The sequence below is a fragment of the Ursus arctos genome, unplaced genomic scaffold, assembly GCF_023065955.2.
Source record: "Ursus arctos isolate Adak ecotype North America unplaced genomic scaffold, UrsArc2.0 scaffold_7, whole genome shotgun sequence".
In the NCBI taxonomy this organism is placed as follows: domain Eukaryota; kingdom Metazoa; phylum Chordata; class Mammalia; order Carnivora; family Ursidae; genus Ursus; species Ursus arctos.
The window spans coordinates 6,016,132-6,035,407 of NW_026623089.1; the positions used below are offsets into that span (position 1 = coordinate 6,016,132).

At 49.1% G+C, this 19,276-nt stretch overlaps 1 protein-coding gene across 1 annotated transcript in view; it reads left to right on the plus strand.

The window, feature by feature from the left end:
* The window catches only part of ADAM12 (ADAM metallopeptidase domain 12), a 335,474-nt gene that overhangs the window by 292,332 nt on the left and 23,866 nt on the right, over positions 1-19,276 (plus strand). Inside the window, exons 15-19 of the mRNA XM_026494364.4 lie at positions 9,863-9,971; positions 10,079-10,277; positions 12,375-12,452; positions 15,148-15,256; positions 18,565-18,700. Of these exons, the coding sequence (XP_026350149.2) occupies positions 9,863-9,971; positions 10,079-10,277; positions 12,375-12,452; positions 15,148-15,256; positions 18,565-18,700 (631 nt within the window). The remainder of the gene's footprint in view (positions 1-9,862; positions 9,972-10,078; positions 10,278-12,374; positions 12,453-15,147; positions 15,257-18,564; positions 18,701-19,276) is intronic.

Below are 19,276 nucleotides of genomic sequence, written 5' to 3' on the forward strand. Positions count from 1 at the left end.
TGTGAGCTGGCCAGACAATTTTTATGGGCTGGTAAATATTCAGTGTTTATCTGCAAGGCTGGTTTAAATGAGTTTGCGTTATTATGATGCACCTGGGGCAGTATATTTACTAACCCTCTACAACTCTGGTGACGAGCGATGGGAAGAGAAGATACTTTTGCCAAGAGTCCTATTGTCTAGAGGCAGGAGAGGCTCCCTTTGTCCCACTGCGTGAGAAGGAAGTGATAAAACTTGTTCATTTGGGCTCCATTTTCCATGGAATGCAAAGGTCAGCTTGGAGGAGAGAGAGGGAGGAATACGAGGACAACGGGCCAGCCTTCAGTTGTTTGAAAGAGGGCCTTTGTCTGTGGGTATGAGTGGCCGGAGCGGGACAGTTAGTGACAGGGAGGCAGGAGCCCATCTGCCCAAACGTGAGAAGTGTATTTGCATAATAGAGTCATTTTAAGGAAAAGATTAGATCAAGTAAATTGTGGGCTTAATGCAAGATGTCATCATCTCTCTTTCAAAAGACATAATGACATTGGAACTTCCAAACTACAATTACAAATATAAGTTTTATCCCTCTGAAGATAAAACTGGTAATTAAAATCCATCACTTTCTGTGTAATTGTAAAGTACAGTGTGATGTCAGAATTCCCTCTGAAAGGCTAAATTTTATCTTTGGATAATGGCAAAGCATCCAAGTGTTCTGTTATTAAGAACTCAAAGGCTCTGAATTGATGCACTATCGTAGCGATGAGAACATGGTTGTCGTTTCTTCCAAGAGACAGACTTGAAGTGTCTTCGTGAAAACGTGAAGACAGACATTTTTAAGTGTGGCAACTTTGCACCCAAATTTCTGTGCCTTCATAACCACACCAGGGGTAGAAGTCATTTACACTTCTGAAATTATTGACCATCCTGTCTCTAAGCGACAGCCCCGTGAAACACTTGGCCGAGCCCTGCTCTGCTCTCAGAACCGGCCTCAGTAAGTTCTGCACAGCCAGGGCTGCTCAAAACTTGTTTCTGGGCTTCATGGTTCCTACTCTCCTTCCTTAATGATGTGTTCTTTGAACGCAAGAGCTGTATCTGTTCCCAAGGTCAGCGCCGAGTCCCCTTTCTGGTTGTCCTGCCCATACGGTTTCTTACTTTGCCTCTGTAAAAACTCTGTCTCCTGATGACCTTATATCTTCTTTCCTCATCAGACAGTGTGGTAATATTTCCTTTGATGTAAAGGAGTAAGTGAAAATCCAGAGCCACAGGAAAGATGAGCCAGGGGACAGCATTCATTTACCCAAGATGCTTTGTTCTGCAGAAATCACAATTGACTTCCTCTGGGGAGGGCAGTTGAGACATGACGTGCTTTCCCCAAACTGCCTTCCCTGTGGCTCTTCGCTCATTCGTTCTTGGCACACACCTGCTTTGTGCAGGCCTGAGGCACCACCGCTGTCTGCTCTGGGTTTTTACAGTGAGGCAGGAGCCTCAGGATATCACAAGAGGCAAAAACAAAACAAAGCCAGTAAATATAAGGAGGGGGCAGCCCCTACAGCTTGGACAAGAGAAGGAGGGTAGACCCCAGCCTCATGGGATAGGGGTGATGGAGGACGGCCCTGAAGGACAAGGTCAGCAATGTCGAGCAACCCAGCAGCCCAGGACCCTCAGCCAACCGGCTCCAGCAGTCAGGTTCCAAGGAAAATGCTAGTTTACCTGGCTTTGGTCACGTACCTATCATGGACCCAATCGATGACCTGTGACACAGAGCCCTCTGGCAAGGAAGCCGCTCCCACTGCACAGGCTCTCCTGGGAGAGAGATGACCCCGCAGGAGGGGTCTGGCCCAAGTGCAGTGGCTTGTGCTGGCGGGGCTGGAGCCCAGCAGTGCCCAGCCTCTAGCCGCAAGCCAGCTGGTCCCAAGACGTGGCCCGGAACCCTGCGTGGCACCTTTCTCCAGCCTGAAGTTGGGGGTGGGGAGCAGCAGGGAGTGTTGTGGTCTGAATCAAGTCTCAACTGCTTATATATTTCTAAAATCAGTTCCATTCATTTTAAACCTCTTGGCTTTTAAAGATCCATGTTTTTCGCACCAAGATTTCTCATCCCAACATGGAGACTCCAGGGTAGGAAAGGCAAGCCCAGCGGGCTGAGAACAAGCATTGTAAACGGGGTTCTGCCCCAGCCTCCTCCTGCCTGCTGCACTCACCGTCCCCCACCCACATCAGCCAGCCATGTCTGGGCATGGACGAAAGTTGTCCGTCCCTCAGTGCCTGAGGATGGGGAAGGCAAAGATCTTTTCCGTCAGGGTGGACGGTGAATTACACGTATAGCGTGCTTTCCGTGAATTCCCCGGATAAAGGAAGACTGCACGTGACAGGGATTGAGTGTGCGTTCGGGTCTCTGACTTCACAGAGAGAGATCTCTCCCACCCCCAAGTTTATGTAGCTGACGAAAGCATGACCTATTCTTTGTCCAAACGTGAGGGGTTTTTTTGCCATGTTATAGCAAGCGTGTCGTCACCACGTCCCACCGATGACACATCTTGCTGCTGCATCAGCGTGACGTGGCTTCTCCTGTTCCCACCCTGGAGTTTTGGGTGAGAACTGAAATGAATAAAAGTCTTGTATACAGACAGTTACTGGTTTCCTGGGGGGAGGGGGGGACAGAAAGTCGACCTTTAGAAGGCTGCAATGTTCAAACCACTGGGCAGATTTCTACCAAAGTGGAGTAAATTTTACTGGTCAACCCGACCCGGCTTTGTTTCTTTATGGACTGACTTTGGCCCACAGAAGTTTTCAAGGAATTATATTCCAGGTTTTTCATTTCTTTTCCCGAGTCAGTAGAGATTCGACAGAGAGGCATAAAAATGTTTACTGCCTCTCTCGATTGCCCCCCCTTGGAGGAAGACCCCCATTGAGTGTTCTCAGGCACAAGGGCATGTCACCCAGTTCCGTTCATTACCATTACCTGAGAAATAAGCACGGGGTGGCCAGCATCGCAGCCTGTCAAGGTATCCTCGGAAAAAGATTTGGCGGAGATAGAGCCGTGCCCGAGAACAGGTAGCTTACAGGAGTTGACTGGTGGTTCTGGTGAGAAAGGACCAGCAGGGACAGGAGTCTGTTGCTAATTAGGTGGTTTCTAAGAGGGAGGCAGCTGAATAGAAAGATCATGGACTTCGGCTTAGGTCGTGAGTCAAGTCCAGCTTTACCCCTTACTCAACATTACCATCTTGAGCAAGTTGCCAGAACACTGAGCCTTGGTGTTTAAGTCTGTGAAATGGGATATGTGGACTTTGTAAGGTGGTCAGAAGGATTAAAGATACTGCATGCCGGGGCGCCTGGGTGGCACAGCGGTTAAGCGTCTGCCTTCGGCTCAGGGCGTGATCCCGGCGTTATGGGATCGAGCCCCACATCGGGCTCCTCCGCTATGAGCCTGCTTCTTCCTCTCCCACTCCCCCTGCTGTGTTCCCTCTCTCGCTGGCTGTCTCTATCTCTGTCGAATAAATAAATAAAATCTTTAAAAAAAATGCATGCCAGGCCCAGCACAAACCTAATAGTGGGAGTACCCAACAGATGGCATGGTGGTGACCTAAATATGCTCATTCATTTCAGGTGTGTGTGCTGGCTTGTTTAAGGGAGAGGAAAGGAATTACAGGGAAGGTGACCTTTGTCCCCGGAATATATAAAGGACTCAGACTCAAGGGTCTTTACTTGAGATCTACTGCCTCTTCCAAGGTGGTGCCATGTGCCTGTGCAGTGAGATGGGGTTCTGGAGGCCCAGCCCAGAGCAGGCTGGGAGGGTGTGCAGAATAAGCACAGGGCCTGGGGCAGTGGGGAACCTCACTCCCTGAAATGACTAAGGAGGGGAGAGGTGTAGGGAAGTTGAAGTCCTTGAGCTATGACTATAGTTTTTATTTAACATGTAAAGTATGTACAAAACCTCCCAGGGTTTCAGAAAAGGAGATTCTCTTCCCCCTCGTGTCCCAGGGTTCAGCAATTACTTATCCAGCCATTCAGCACTCTTCACTGGTTTCCTGTGATATGCCAGGCACGGGGGACAATCATCTGTGAAGGAGACAGATGTAAAACCCTAATGGAAATAATTGTGAACTATTACAAACATGGTACGTGTCGTAAACACGAGCAGGCACAGGAGCTCTCTTCTCCCTCATGCATCCTCCCATTCTTAATGCCCAGGAGCCAGACTTCCTTTTCCCCATGATCGATGGTTGTCCTTATTATAATTCGGGTTTACTGAGAGCCTGCTATGTGTTAGGGATTCACAGAGTCTCACAGTCGTTTTACAAATGAGGGAGCACAAGGACATTTATCACCTGTTTAATTATGCGTGGGGTGTGACTTCATGCCTCCACTTTTTTTTTACTCTGGTAAAAGAGCTTTTAAAAGATCACTTTGGCAAGCAACAGGATGAATGATTAGGTTATAGAAACCGTGAATATACACCTGCTGAGCAAATAGGAAAAAGCAAAATCACCGTTGGAGGAATGGGTGCTTGTACCTAAAACTAAGATTTCCAGTGACAGCATCACAACAGAATAAAAAGGTCAGCATCCATATGAGCTAGATGTACAGAGGATGTGCCGTGGAACAGACTGGTTTTTAGCCACTTTACCGCAGTATGATTGACATGCAAGAAGCTGTGCGTGTTTCACGTATACACCTCGATGAGTTTGGAGATAAGCGTACATCCATGAAACTGTCACCATGATCGATGCCGTAAACATATCCATCACCTCCAAAAGATTCTTTCCAACTTCTTCGTGTGTGTGTGTGTGTGTGTGTGTGTGTGAGAGAGAGAGAGAGAGAGAGAGAGAGAACACTTAGCATAAGATCTACCCCCTTGGCAAAATTTTAAGTATACAATATAGTATTATTACCTATAGACTCTGTTGTACAGTAGATTTCTAGGACTTCTTTTTTTTTTTTAAGATTTTATTTATTTATTTATTTGTTTGACAGAGAGAGACAGCCAGCGAGAGAGGGAACACAAGCAGGGGGAGTGGGATAGGAAGAAGCAGGCTCCCAGCAGAGGAGCCTGATGCAGGGCTCAATCCCAGGACCCTGGGATCAGGCCCTGAGCTGAAGGCAGACGCTTAAGGACTGAGCCACCCAGGCGCCCCAGTAGATTTCTAGGGCTTACTTTGCATAACTGAAACTTCGTACTCTTTGAGTAATGCCTCCCCACATCCCCCCTCCCCCCAGCGCCTGGCAACCACCATTCTACCCTCTGCTTTTATCAGTTGGACTTTTTCAGACTCCACATACGAGTGAGATTGTGCCATATTTGTCTTTCTGTGTCTGACTTATTTCACTTAGCGTAATGTCATCCAGGTTTATCCATGTTGTCTCAAGTGGCAGGATTTCCTTCTTTGTTAAGGCTGAATAATCTTCAGCTCTGTGTACATACTACATTTCTTTATCCATTCGTCCATCAACGGACACGGTTTGGTTCCGTTTTTTTTGCCTTGGGCATTGTGAGTAATGTTGCAGTGAACGTGGGAGTTTAGATATCTCTTCAAGATCTTGATTTCAGTTCCTTTGGATATATACCTAGAAGTAGGGCTACTGATGATATGATAGTTCTATTTTTAATTTTTTGAGGGATTTCCATACTGTTGTCTGCAAAGGCCATCTCACTGGCATCCCCACAATGTATGGTACAAGGGTACAAGTGCTTCCTCTTCCCAACACCCTTGCCAGTACTTGTTATCTTCTGCTTTTTTTTAATACTAGCCATTCAAACTGGTGTGAAGTGACAGCTCATAGTGCTTTGGATCTGCATGTCCTTGGTCATCAGTGATGGTGAGCATCTTTTTGCATACCTGTTGGCCATTTGTATGTCTTCTTGGAAGAAGTGTCTATTCAGTTCCTCTGCCCATTCCTTAATCTGGTTATTTGGGATTTTTCTTTTTCTGTTGAGTTGTAGGAGTTCCCTATGTATTTTCCGTATTAACTCTTTGTCAGATAGATGGTTTGCAAATATTTCCTCCCATTCAGTAGGTTGCCTTTCCTTTGGTTGATTATTTTTCCTTTACTGTAAGGAAGCTTTTTAGTTCAATGTATTCCCACTTGTTTATTTTTGCTTTTGTTGCCTGTGCCTTTGGTGTCATGTCCAAGAAATCTTTGCCAAGTCCAATATCAAGGAGTTTTTCCCCTATGTTTTCTTCTTACAGTTTTATAGTCTCAAGTCTTACATTTAAGTTGTTGCTCCATTTTTGAGTTAATTTTTATAGTGGTAGAAGATAAGGGTCCAGTTTATTCTTTTGCATGTGGATATCCAGTTTTCCCAGCACCATTTATTAAAGAGATTATCCTTTCCCCATTGGGCTTTCTTGGAACCTTTGTCAAAGATCAGTTGACCAAAGACCTTGTAAAGAGACCAAAGAGAAATGTAAAGATGCTGAGTAGCACCGTTTCACGATATAGGAGAATAAAAGAAAAGGTAATATTTCTTCATTAAAATGGGGCTCTTCAATATTTCTCATCAAGCTAATTGACAATGTGTTGTAAGACTCTGGACTCTGTCATCCATGTTGCTAAAAATCCACATATTCAAATTGGCCATCAGCATTTCTGTGTGATTTCCTCTGTGGGAAAATGGCACCTCTCCTCAAGTGTGTGGTGGCCTTCTGCTTGGGACGCACAGCACTTCACAGTTATCAGGAAACACTAACACTGTTCTAGAGCCTCTAGGGATTTTATAGTCACTGTATCACACGTACACCTGGTTTTCTAAGCCATGCAGCCCGTTGGCATTTGGGGCCTCAAAAGCTAAGCCCCTGCCCTAGAACACCCAGTTTTGTCAAAGTTCCAGGTCCAGATTCCCAAGCAGTGACCTAGCATTGGTTTTCTCTTCTACAATGTTTTATACTTGCTTCAATACTGTTTGTACCCCTTTGCTTGGTTTCCTGTCCTGTTTTAGCCATTTTCTGCGGTATTCATACATCAAACTTGCCCCTTTGTTTTAAATCACTATGGAGACCAGTCTCTTTCCCTCTTCCTCCCTCCTGGTCTTACCCTTCTGCACACCCCAGTCCAACCCTCAACCAATCCTACCTTCCAGCTGTTTGCGAGCTCATGGGTCTGAAGCGGCTGGGAAATCTCCATACACACAAACGTGTGTGCGTGCACACACGTGCATGTAGATAGAATCTCTTTTATCTCTTGTTTTACCTATAAGGAAAACAAATTTATCAATGAACACATTCACATTGCAGCACGGTTTTTTGTTTGTTCGTTTTTTAAGTGGCCACATTTCCCAGAAGATAAATGACTTGATAAGAGTGAGCGTGACAGACCCGTGTAGCATCAACAGCGAGTGATATCAGCTCTGCCTCCCCAGTTCCAGGAGCTTAGCATCCACCAGAAGCTGCTGGCGCTCCTTTATCCTGGTCTTCTGAGGCAGAGAAAGAGGGGAGGAAGCCATTTTATCAGCCTTACAGCATGCAGCAGGAGCTCCATATCCCATAGCCACCTAAATCTGGGATCACTTGGGCAGCATGCAAATAAATATCATGGCTCTTGCCCTGTGGCCCACGCGCACCTGCCTGGCTCTCCACTCCGCGATGGGGGGCAGATGCAGGTCGGGTCTTCTGCTCTCTGTCCCCAAGGCCCAGGCAGCACCCAGCACAGGTGGGCCTTGATATACCTCAGAACACCAGAGGGGACAGGCTGAGCTCCACCTTCAGGTGGCCCCGCTATCTGGCTTTAAGCCACATATTCAACCTCTTAGGTTCTAGTTTTCTTGTCCATAAAATGGGATAATGAGACCTACGTCTTAGGATCCCTGGTAGGATTGAGTGATGGAACTCAGCCTCCCTCCTCTAAGAGGTCTTTCCTGACCAGTGCTTAACACAGCAGCCCCCGGACCCTCCTACCCTGCTGATTCCTTCATAACACTCCCCACCCCTGCACTTGAGAGGAGTATACTCATTTGTTTGCTTTTTATTTTTCCTTGCAACTTTAAAGCAAGCAGGACGCTTTGTCCACAGTGGTCGACCACTCTACCCCCAGCGCCTGGCAGATAGTAAGTGCCAGATAAATCTGTGTGTGATTGAAGTCTGCAGTGTTATGGGAGGACGGGTGGATGGAGGGAGGGAAGGGGAGGGGAGGGGAGGGGAGGGGAGGGAGGGAGGGAGGGAGGGAGGAAGGAAGGAAGGAAGGAAGGAAGGAAGGAAGGAAGGAAGGAAGGAAGGAAGGAAGAGACAGGCAGGTACTGAGCACATAGAGTCCGGCGACTACACAAACAAGCATGGAGTTGTTGATAGTCTAGATGCCAGTTTTTCTAAAACTGATCAATTGGATCCAGGTATTTTGATGAAAGCACCATCAAACAGGATTGATTTAAGTACAAAGTAGAGGTTCAACACTGAGACTCACCCTCCCCAGCCTCCTGCCTCCAGTGGTTGGGTGAACAAGAATAAGAAGGAGGAACGTGGAAGAAATGGATCTGTAGTGGGCAGGAGCTAAGTGTGTCCGTGGTGTCATCGCGCTGTGAGCAGAAATGGGCATCTGGGCGCCAGGAAGGGAACGCGATGCTGCTGAGCCAGAGACCGCGTCTTTTCCCATGACAGAGAATTGTGTCCAGTGTGCGGTAATGCCCTTTAAAAGGAGTTTGGAGAGCCCTCTCAATATGGTTTTTAAACAAACAGAACGGGAAAATGAGAAGTTCAGGACTCGGGTAGCTCACTGCAGAGGTCAATGGCTGAACCCACTGCCCATCCCAACTGTTGCAAGAGTTTGGTTTGGTTTGTTTTGTCTGTTGTTGTTTTTAAATGAGATGCTAATCATGCCTGCTCCTGGCTGATGAAGAGGAATCAGGGACAGATTAAAGAGAAGTTTTTAGAAATAAGAACATCTTTTCCCTTGCCCCTCGTTAGATTGGTATCTTAGTAAGTCAGTTGTCACCTCGGAAAGCGAATGGAGCTTCCCCAGAGTTGGGTGCAGAGAAGGGCGAGGCTCAGAGCTCTAGGAAGTGGGCATCCTGGCTGCTGGAAGTGATATCAGAAGGAGTACCTGGCCACCAGCACAGGAAAGAAGGTAGGCCAAGATCTCACCATAAGGCACAGTTTATTCCGAAGAGTATGGACCGGTTTCCTGAATTTCTCATTTCATCTTCAACAGGTGTCACTATGCATAGGCTCTAGGAACCCTCCACAGCTTTGGCCGTGCGAACCCCAAAGCCTACGTTCTCTCTTTCCCTGGCCGAAAGATGGGCTAAGAATGGCCACGTCCTGAGCTCTCTGGCTCCCACCGTCCTCTCTACCGGGCACTGTCATTCTGTGCAAAATGACTATTGGGGTTTATGCCTCCCTGGCCTCTGCGAGCACTGCCTGCCTTGCTAACAAAGGCACTAACTGAAGCTAGTGCTTGCTCTCGGAGCTTTATAGGACTGACATGTTGTGCAAGATCTCTGTGTTGCTTGTTCTCTCTCTCTCTCTCTGCATCCCCACATAGTCATCTTTATTCCTTGGAGCCTGCTCTGGCTTGCATTTTCTCACCGGAATTGTGTGGGCTGCTGTTAAAGAGAGAAAGCTCCCCTGTCCCTGTGGCCGGCTGGCCCCCTCCTTTCTGTGCTGGGTCAGGTCTGGTCCCACAGGCGGGCTGCATCTCTTGAGAGGCTCCACGTGCCCTGGGCCCAGACAGCAGCCCAGGAGAAGAGTGAGCTATGAAATGCAGGCTTTCCTATGAGCAAAGCCGAGACAGGAGGCTAGGCTTCCACTGGCCAGCTCACATCAGGAGTCAGCCAAGACGCAGACATGATTCCTCTGCACACCAAACCCATCTCCTCTTCACCTGAAATCCCAGTGCTGTTCAAAGACAAATATTAAAAATATTTGCAGGAGGTGAAAATGCTGCTTTGCTTCTGTTCCAGGTGCTAAACCTGCCCCTGGGATCTGCTTTGAGAGAGTCAACTCTGCAGGTGACCCTTACGGCAACTGTGGCAAAGACTCTAAGAGTTCCTTTGCCAAATGCGAGATGAGGTATGGAATCCAGGGCCTGAGCGCGCCAGCGCTTTGAACTTCCTACGTGACTCAGAGCCGATTCCAAACTTTTCCTCTTTGGGGACTGTTTGTTTTCGCCCTTCCAGAGATGCTAAATGCGGAAAAATCCAGTGTCAAGGAGGTGCCAGCCGGCCCGTCATTGGTACCAATGCCGTTTCCATAGAAACGAACATCCCACTGCAGGAAGGAGGTCGGATTCTGTGCCGCGGGACCCATGTGTACTTGGGCGATGACCTGCCGGACCCCGGGCTTGTGCTTGCCGGCACCAAGTGTGCAGATGGAAAAGTAAGACCCAAATGTTCTCTCGCATCATAAATGTAAGTCTGGAAGGGGGCCCGCTGAGAAACGTCCTGTCCAAGAACTGATGTAGGAGGTTGGTTTGTTTTCCTACATCCACTCCTTCCTAGAACTTTGTCTCTGGAATCCAGTTCTTTGCACCTACAAGGCAAAGTTAATAAATCCTAGATCCTGGCCTGACCACTGAGATGCAGATTTGGGGAAATCAAGCTTCGTTTCTCAGACTCTAAGTGTTAATAAGTCATTTCTACACTCTGGGTGTCATGATTGTTTCCAGCCAGGAAATTACTTTGGAAGGAAACACAGTAGCGTATTATATTGTTTTTGGAAACGTGGTCTTTGTTTCTGGCACGGTGACGGCTTGTTCTCACCTGGACAGAACGGGAAGTCAGATGTATTTTCAGAGACCCCCATAGAGAGAATAGAAGAGGGGAAGAGAGAGGATCAGCTTGAAGCCAAAGGGGGTTCTTTTGGAGACCAGGGGAAAAGGTGGATATTTGGGGGTTTAGAAAGAAAGCCAAAAATGAGGGGGAAAAAATTGAGATTTTTTTTTTTTTTTTTAACATTCTGCCACATTGATTTTCCCACCAAACTTTCTCATCAGGCTAAATGACAAGAAGTTAATAAAACATTTTAGGAAAGAGGATTAATCAACCCCCACATGCTTTTTTTAGGACTCCACCTTCAAAATGATTATGAAATCATTCGCTAACATGGAGGTCACGGAGTAGAATAGAAAGATACAGATTCAGCTCCTTGAGCAGAGTCCCGAGGGCAAGACTTCTGTACCCTCACCCCCGTTCCCCCATACACTCTGAGCCACAAGTGCCTCATCCCGAAGGAAATGGGATGATGGTACCTGAAACACGATATACATTCCAGGGGCCTCCTTAACCGCACATGTTAGCATCTCTTCAGGCCTTGACATTACAATGACACTCATTTTTTAAACTGTAGTCTGAACAGCCAGAAGCCAGAACCAGGTGCATCTGAACCCTGAAATTCCACGGGCTCAATTTATCAGTGAGTTTTTTTCCTCCGGGTGTAAGATTAAATGCGCTTTGATCTCCGTTCCTGCAGAACACGGTTCTTTGAAAGCCGTACTTGGCGTTGCTCGTGGGTTGGGAGGAGAGCAGCCCCCGTTCGCTGGGATTCTGACCGGGGCCCTGCTGTGCTCTCTGTAACCTCAGTTTCTTTTGTCAGCTGGAATGGGACAGTCCCCTTGGCCAAAATTCCCGGCAGCCCTGGGAGTTGTCCTGGGCAACTGACACTTTTTTCAAAGTGTGTCACTCGTGTGAACTTTCCATAGGAAGGTTCTACTCGATTAGAAATGCTTCTGCAATCTAAAAATTAGACTTCTCTTCCCCTGACTCCACTAATTTGTAACATCTATGGGAGATAAAGGGCCTGATCCTTTGAGTCTGGAGCATATTAGGCACCTTTACAATGAGACTAAACTCTTGCAAGCAGCCCAGTATCATTTAGCAAATTACTGCCTCTGCAAAGACTTGATAAACACAAGGGAGCTGTCTGTTTTCCTCTGCTGAGCATTTCGGTTGGTGGTTTGTGTCATCAATGATAGTACTTGTCAGTCAGTAATTTGGAAAAGTTCCCATATTTCAATATCTCCCTTAGAAGGTTCCTGGACCTTGGATTCTTGGAGTCTCTGAGTCTGCACAGGCCCCAGGCTAAGGGCTGGTGCATTTCTCCTCTCCTGTGACTTTTCATGCAAGGGGCAGGTGGGGTCCAGTGGGGGTTGGGGGGGAGATGCTGCAATTCACAAGTTTCTTGCAAGCTCTAAACACAAATCAGTTATCGCAATCTCGTAATTGGCAGAAACCAGATGAAGCGCCACGTTGACCTGAGTCACATTGACCTGAGCCTTGAAATGTGCCATGTCTGGAGACAGGGCTCAGGATCCTGGTTGCAGTCACATGGAAGGTGCATCATTGTGCTGCTTCCAAAGGGGCTGAAAGAAGACAGTCTTCCTCAAACTATTCTTTGCTTTCCCTTTTTAAATCACAGAAGCTGTGCATGTGGCTGGAAAGGGGCTGAGAAATTTACAGTGTTTTCCTCCTCCTGCAGGTCTGCCTCAATCGTAGGTGTCAAAACACAAGCGTCTTCGGCGTTCACGAATGTGTGATGCAGTGCCACCAGAGAGGGGTAAGCCGGCCGAGCCGCCTGTCTACCGCCAGGCCCTAGCAAGCTAGACGCTGAGTCAGTCATTTGTAAAGGCCTCCGCAATCCGTAACTTTTTAAACATAATGCAGTCACCTCAGTGTTTTCTTCTAAAGACACTAATTTTCTTTGACCTTTACATAGCATGAGAAATGGGACTTTTATTTAACAAAGAAAATCAGATGGAGCAGTAATTTATCTTTCAAATTAACATCCTGTGATTTTTACAAAGGGACTTTGTCATCTTCAAAGTAATTTTGAAACTAAGCTTCCTGCATAAAGGATTTTGCACTAACGTTTCAGAGCTGTGTCCCTCTTTCAACCAAGATTCAGAATATGTGTCTAAACTGAAATACTTCCAAAGGGAATTAAAACAAAGGAGACAGAACACACTGACCACATGTCCTTGAAATCACATACGATGCATTTCAGCTGAAGAAGGCTGTGTTTTTAGTCCAGAGAACTTTTTTAGGAGAGGACTCTAATTGTTTAAAACATAATTTATTTTTCCTGATGGGCTTAATTATTTCCAATGGAATCCTATTAATCTTGATTAGCCATGCCAGTGGTTCATTTGTTTTTCTGAAACCTTTTCTGCAGAAATCATGCTCCCAACTCTATTTTTAAAACTCGCAGGCACTCGCCAACAAGTCTAACATAGAATTATGGGCGTTTTCATAAAACGACTCTTGCGCCGTAACCGTGAAGGATTGCGATGCCATCTCCGACGGGTTTGTTGACCGCAAGTGTAGCTGTCAGTATATAAGGAAATCGCTTTATGTCTTCATTGTATCATAGATTTCTTTCTAACGGCTGTAAGAGGCGGTCCGGTGCAACCTTATTATGAAGGAGCCCAGGACCAAGAGGCGGTAGTGCCTGTCCAAGGTTATGTGACCAGTTAGTGGTAATGCTGGGGCGGGGACTCCGGATTCCTCACTTTGAAACACCCCTAGGCTCCCATCCACGTGTTGGAGAGGAAAGGCCCACGTTGTCTGGGTAGGCAGAACAGCTGCCGTGACTTGGTAACGAGTCATTTGACCACAGTCCTTCCCTGAGGAAGCCCAGGCTCACCAGCAGTGCCCCCAAAGGGAGTGGCGGGGCTGCAGTCTCTCTGCTGCCAGCTGCCAGAAGGGCACATGACTCTGGTTTGCATCGGGAGACTGCAAAACGGTGTGGGCAGCCTTGTGCCCGAATCCTCGCAGGTGCCTGGCGGGTGGCATGTCAGCAGCAGCGTCTTCGAGAAACAGGCAAGACGCTCAGATTCGGCACCGGCTGTGCCCCTTGATTAATTCTGCATGGCTTTAGCTTTATGGGAATATACTTTCCAACTTATCACAGGTTATCTGGACTGTCAATCTTATTTTAAGCAATTAGGGCTTTTCGTGGTTGAATCACACACACACACACACACACAAATCAGAGAAAGCAGGAAAACATCACAAATGAGACATCTACTTCAAACATGTTATTTTTGCCTTAAAATATGAAAGTACATATTTGGCCCCATCCAGCAATAGTCAGATGCAGGGGTGAGGCCTTTGAGGTGGGTGTCCGGACCGTAGCTCCGCACCGACCCTTATATAAACCACACAAAGCACGTCATGTACGATGTATAGTTTGCTTCTCTAAGTGGAAACTCGGACACTCCGAAGTGACCCGAGCACAGAACCCTTCCCGGCCTGTGCAGCTCTTCCCAGTCACCCGCAGGGGTCCCACCCATTCCAAACGGGTCAGAAATTCTTTTTAGCGACTGGTCTGTATCCAGTGTTCCCAAAGCATGTCCCCCAATTTTCAGAGAAATAGTACCCTCTTGTTTTCATGTTCATGTTCCACTGGTTCATGCCCAGGCTCTGTAAGTTCCATAGATAATAACAGCCAGTCCACCAGCCAACTCAGGCTGGGGGCGGCCTCCACCGCTCACCCTGGAGGGCTGTGGTCTCCAAGCTCGGCTACTTGTTCAGGGCCCCCCAGAGTGAAGCCCATCCTCCTGCTTTCTCAGCACCCCTTTCCTGACCTGAGAGGGCCACTCCCTCATGTCACGAGGACACGAGGGTGTGGTAGGCCATGTCCAGCGTGCGGGCGGGAGCCAGGAGGCGCTGCTGGGAGACTGCCCGGGGAGGTGGGTGTTTCAGGCATGAGATGTCGGAGCAGGTCTGCCAGGCTCTCTGAGTTTCGTGTCTGCAGGAGGCAGGGCTGTGCACAGAGGTGGTCAAGCCCATGATGGCCGAGGGCTCAGATTCTGCAGCCCTGAAGCGGGGGTCACTCCTCACCATGGACAGGGCTTCTCATTGTGGTCAGATGGCGGGGCTGGGTCAGGGCGTGGATTCCTGAATTGAAATGGAGGACACAGCAGTTGATGGAGAAAAAAAGGGGTGAGAGGTAGCAGGCGACCCCCCGAAATCTCCGTCGCTCCCCTAGCAGCTGCTGATAGGTGGACTGTGTTACATCGGCAGCCTCGGGCTCTGGGCTCGCTTGTGCAGTGCTGTGTTTCAGGTTTACGCTCCCAGCGGTTTGTCTGCATCTGGCTGGGTCCGTGCTGATGGGGACTCTGACCACAGGGCCTTTGCTTTGCTGTGGCAGCCAATTAGAGCGCAAAGATTTACCGCAGCCTCACATGAAGGGTGGGCTCTCACGTTCTGATTCTCTCTTTCGGTGTCCCCCTACCCCGTGGCCCGGACAGGTGTGTAACAACCGGAAGAACTGCCACTGTGAGGCCCACTGGGCACCTCCCTTCTGTGACAAGTTTGGCTTCGGGGGAAGCACAGACAGCGGCCCCATCCGGCGAGCAGGTGAGTGGGGACAGCACGTCCCCGGGAGTGGGCGCTGAGCAACTGGGGGGCCGTGGGAGGCGAGACGGAGGGCTCACCCACTGCCAGTGGGAGTGCAGGGGTAACCCCCCAGTGGGAAACCCAGTGCACCCCCACTAGGGCCTGACACAACCTGAGGCCTGTTTGCAGGCACTGTCCCGTCCTGACCTTTGCCGAGACTCCTCACTCTGCTCTGGCTGAGAGGCCGACTCTGTCGCTTGTTCACCCGTGACACTTTGCTTAGCTAAGGTCATTTCGATGGCAGGCTGCCAAATGGGTATGAACTTCGGTGTGGGATGGAAGGACTTTGTAAAGCCCAGCCTCGGTGCACTGGGGACCAAGAGGTGTGACGCTGGATGTCCTTTAAAACGCTTACTAGAAAGACACCTCCTCCTGGTCAAGGTTAATGGCCCGACAGCAGCAGTGGTAAAAGCAACCATTCCTGTTTACTGAGTAGCTGTCCTGCGCAGTCACATGCTGGGCCTTTCTTTTGCATGATCTCAACGGACCCTTGCCTAACTCCCAAGTCAGTGTTATTCTTCCTTCTTTACATATGAAGGACCTGGGGCTCAGGGAAGCCAAGTAACTTACCCAAAGCCACACAGCTAAGATTGAGACCAAGTCCATCTCCCCCTAAAAAGACTCCTCATAGCAGCTGTGCTTGACCCCCACTTCTTTTCCCCCCGGATGACCTTGAGGAATGTCTCCTGGTGCATTGCTGTTTTCTCTGAGCACTTGTCAGGCCGTGAAGAGGCAAGTCTGAAGGAGGTCCTTGTAAAGGGAAAGAAACAAACCAAAAAGGTGCAGAGGGCCAGCACTGAGCCCACTTGTGCTGACACCTCGGGCTCACCTGAGCCCCATGAGGCTCGGATGGCCGGACGGTGGCTCATGTGGCTTCGGAGGACATCACGCGTCCTCGCGTCCCACCGTGACTGGCAGTGGCATCACTACGTCTCCAAGACGGCAGACATAACACGGCTCTGCGGGGCCAGGTGGTGAGGACAGCGCCGGGGGGGAGGACCTGCCCCGAGGGCACATCTGTAGACATAGTGTCGTGAGTTCCTGACCATCCTTCTGCTTAAATAGGGACGGGTCTCCGACCGCTCTCAGAGACTCCAGGCCGCCCCTCCCTCAGGTCCAGGCCGCGCAGCAAATACAAAAAGGACCAGAAAGTCTTGCTGTCTAGTGAGCGTTCCTTCCCGAGGTAGGAAAGCAAGGCCTGGCCCAGTGTCCCCTTACCTCACCGACCTCTCCGCCCTGACCACGACGCTCTCGCTGCCCTGCAGTTAACGTTCAGATATGGCGTGAGGCGTGTGTCATGCAAAACTAGCAGGATTCTAGTTTCTGCGCGGACAGGGATGCTGCTACCCATTCCCCCCCGCAACGAGTCAGCCGGCTGGCGCCCGGAAGGGGTCAGAGAGGATTGGCCAGTGCGCTGTGGTACTGGCCGTTGTACCCAGCTTTGGGGGCTTCACAAGCCAGGGAATCTGCAGTTAGCCAGCTCTTCACCGTAGCAGGTGAGAACGTCTACAGCAATGAAAGCAAGTGAGTAGTGACTCTGTCCACTGCTACCATTACCGCATGAAAGTGCGTTTAAGCACACACCGAAGAGGCAGGCGTGGGGAGCTGTGTCCTGGGCCTCCCTGCCCCCACCACCCACCAGCCTGACCTGACTTCTCAAGCATCTGCCACGCGCCAGGTTCCAGAGACACGGGGCAGGCAGCGTGGCCCAGCAAAAGCGCTGCCAGGGGAGGGGTGACCGTGGGACTTGGGGAGACGGGCCAATGTGGGGAGCCACACAGGACACAGTGTTTGCACCGGATGAGGGGACCAGGGGACCCCGGTTTGCTGGCTCGAGCCGCTTGATGGCATGCACTGCAACGGATGAAGGCAGGTGGCCCGGGAGGTGCAGCCAAGTTCGTTCTGGAGGCCTGGGAGATGTTCAATCGGCTACTTCAATCAGCTTAAGACTTGTGGATTGATTGCAAGGAGCCAGAAATTGTGGTTCAGGCCGCTAGCTGCTCCCTTTTTTCACTGGCTTTGTTAAGACCCAACAGAACTGTAGCCAGAACCCCAGTGACTACCGGCTCCCTGTTCGACAAGAGTGACGTTTTGGCCAGGAACCCAGAAGCAGGGCTTTTCCAGTAACACTAACAAGGGAATCAAGACTGTCATATGTTGATTGTCTTACTTCGCCTGAGACACATCCCGATAGGACTTGTCAGTTGGGGACAAAGTCCAGAAACAGAGCGGGTGTGAGGCGTTCTTTCCCAGAGTGGGAGCGCTGCCGCCCTGGCCTGGCGGGCGGCCCGCTGAGCATCCTGGCCCCCCGCAGGGTGTGAGGGTCTGGGGGAGGGGGTCCGGCACCTGCGCAGCCATCCCCTGCAGCCTGAGGGGACTGTGGCTCGCCTGCCAGGGGAGGCACACCCTGCTTGTTGCTGGTGAGGATGCAGAGACCCGCGAACCCACAGCTGTGCCCTCAAGGACTTCGCAGAACAGTGGGTGCAAATCAAGCCCGGGTCCAGCCTGGCAGGAACCTCTCTGGGACTCTTTCTGTGGTCAGAACCCAGCCTGGAGCTTCGGTTTTCCCGTCTTTTCCACACCCTTGAGGGGGTCTCAGTGTCTTTGTACTGAACGAAGTGGGAGCCAATCACAGAAAAGGGGATGTTCCTCTGGAGAAAATAAACAGCACCCTCCCAGAGAAAGGGGTTTGCCCCCCAAAGTCTGTATTTTGAGTCCCTAACATAACAAACATAACGAAATCTAACAAAACCAAACCTGGGGGCCTTTCCTTTTAGCTCTGAGTTTTGTTCTCTTTTGACAATGTCCAGAAGTAAAGTCTTGGTCTAAAAAAATACAAGAAAACAAAACAAACACAGACCCGAGTGCCAAAGAATGAGAGGAGGAGGGCGCGGGGAGGAACGTATTTCTGATGGGGGCTGGATAGGTCACAGAGCGGGGACGTGCCAGCCCCCTGCCACCCTGTTGTGGCCACCATCCCTGTGGGGGTTGGGGGGTGGGGGCGGTGTGTGGTCAGGGCTACGGTCCCGCCCACCAGACGACCTTCCTGTTCATCAAGAGTTGTCAGAAGTGCCTGATGGCGACACGGACTGAACTTCAGGCATGACCTTTGAAGTAAGACTAATTCATCAGTACATCATTCAGGGATTTACTCACTTCGTTTCTGGGCCTTCCTTCAAAGCTTGCGTTGCCGTAAATGTCACGATCTCATGCTTCCCGTATTTCACTGTAACTGCCTCTTAGCCTGAGCGAAATGCGTTTTGTTTCAGATAACCAGGGTTTAACCATAGGAATTCTGGTGACCATCCTGTGTCTTCTTGCTGCTGGATTTGTAGTTTATCTCAAAAGGAAGACGTTAATACGCCTGCTGTTTACAGATAAAAAAACCACCATTGAAAAGCTAAGGTACCCTGGGTTTGGGGCATCTTTTCCAGAAATGGCGTTTGAAAGAACGCACAGCCAACTGCTTCTCGCTTCTTTTCCCTTAGCAAAGAAAGAGGTCAGATTTTTAGATAAAACTGCTGTTCTGGTTTTTTAAAATCTCTGCCGGACCAGCTGCGTCCTTTCCTTTCCCTTCAAACTGTTGGCTGCTTATTATATAAATTAAGATGAGTCCCACTGATGTATTTGTTCCCACCCTTATATTAGTAGGTGTTTTTTAGATGTTAAAATATTTTCATCAGATGGGGTAGCTTTTGATCCAAATGTATTCAAAGACATTATTGCTGAAATGCCAGCTTTCTACAAAATGTCTCCCAGGTGTCTCAGAGCCACATGTCCATGGATTGCAAGAACTAATTTCACAGAATAGTGGCTTTGGGGGGAAAAAATCAATATTTATTTTTTAATCTCTTAAGAATGTTAGATAATTTTTCCTTTGCATGTTTACCGTATTGAGTTAAAACAAGTCAATTATTTTTTGAGCGTGATTGTGAACAAAACAGGAAAAGTTAAGTCAACCGGAGGGGAAACGCGCTTGGT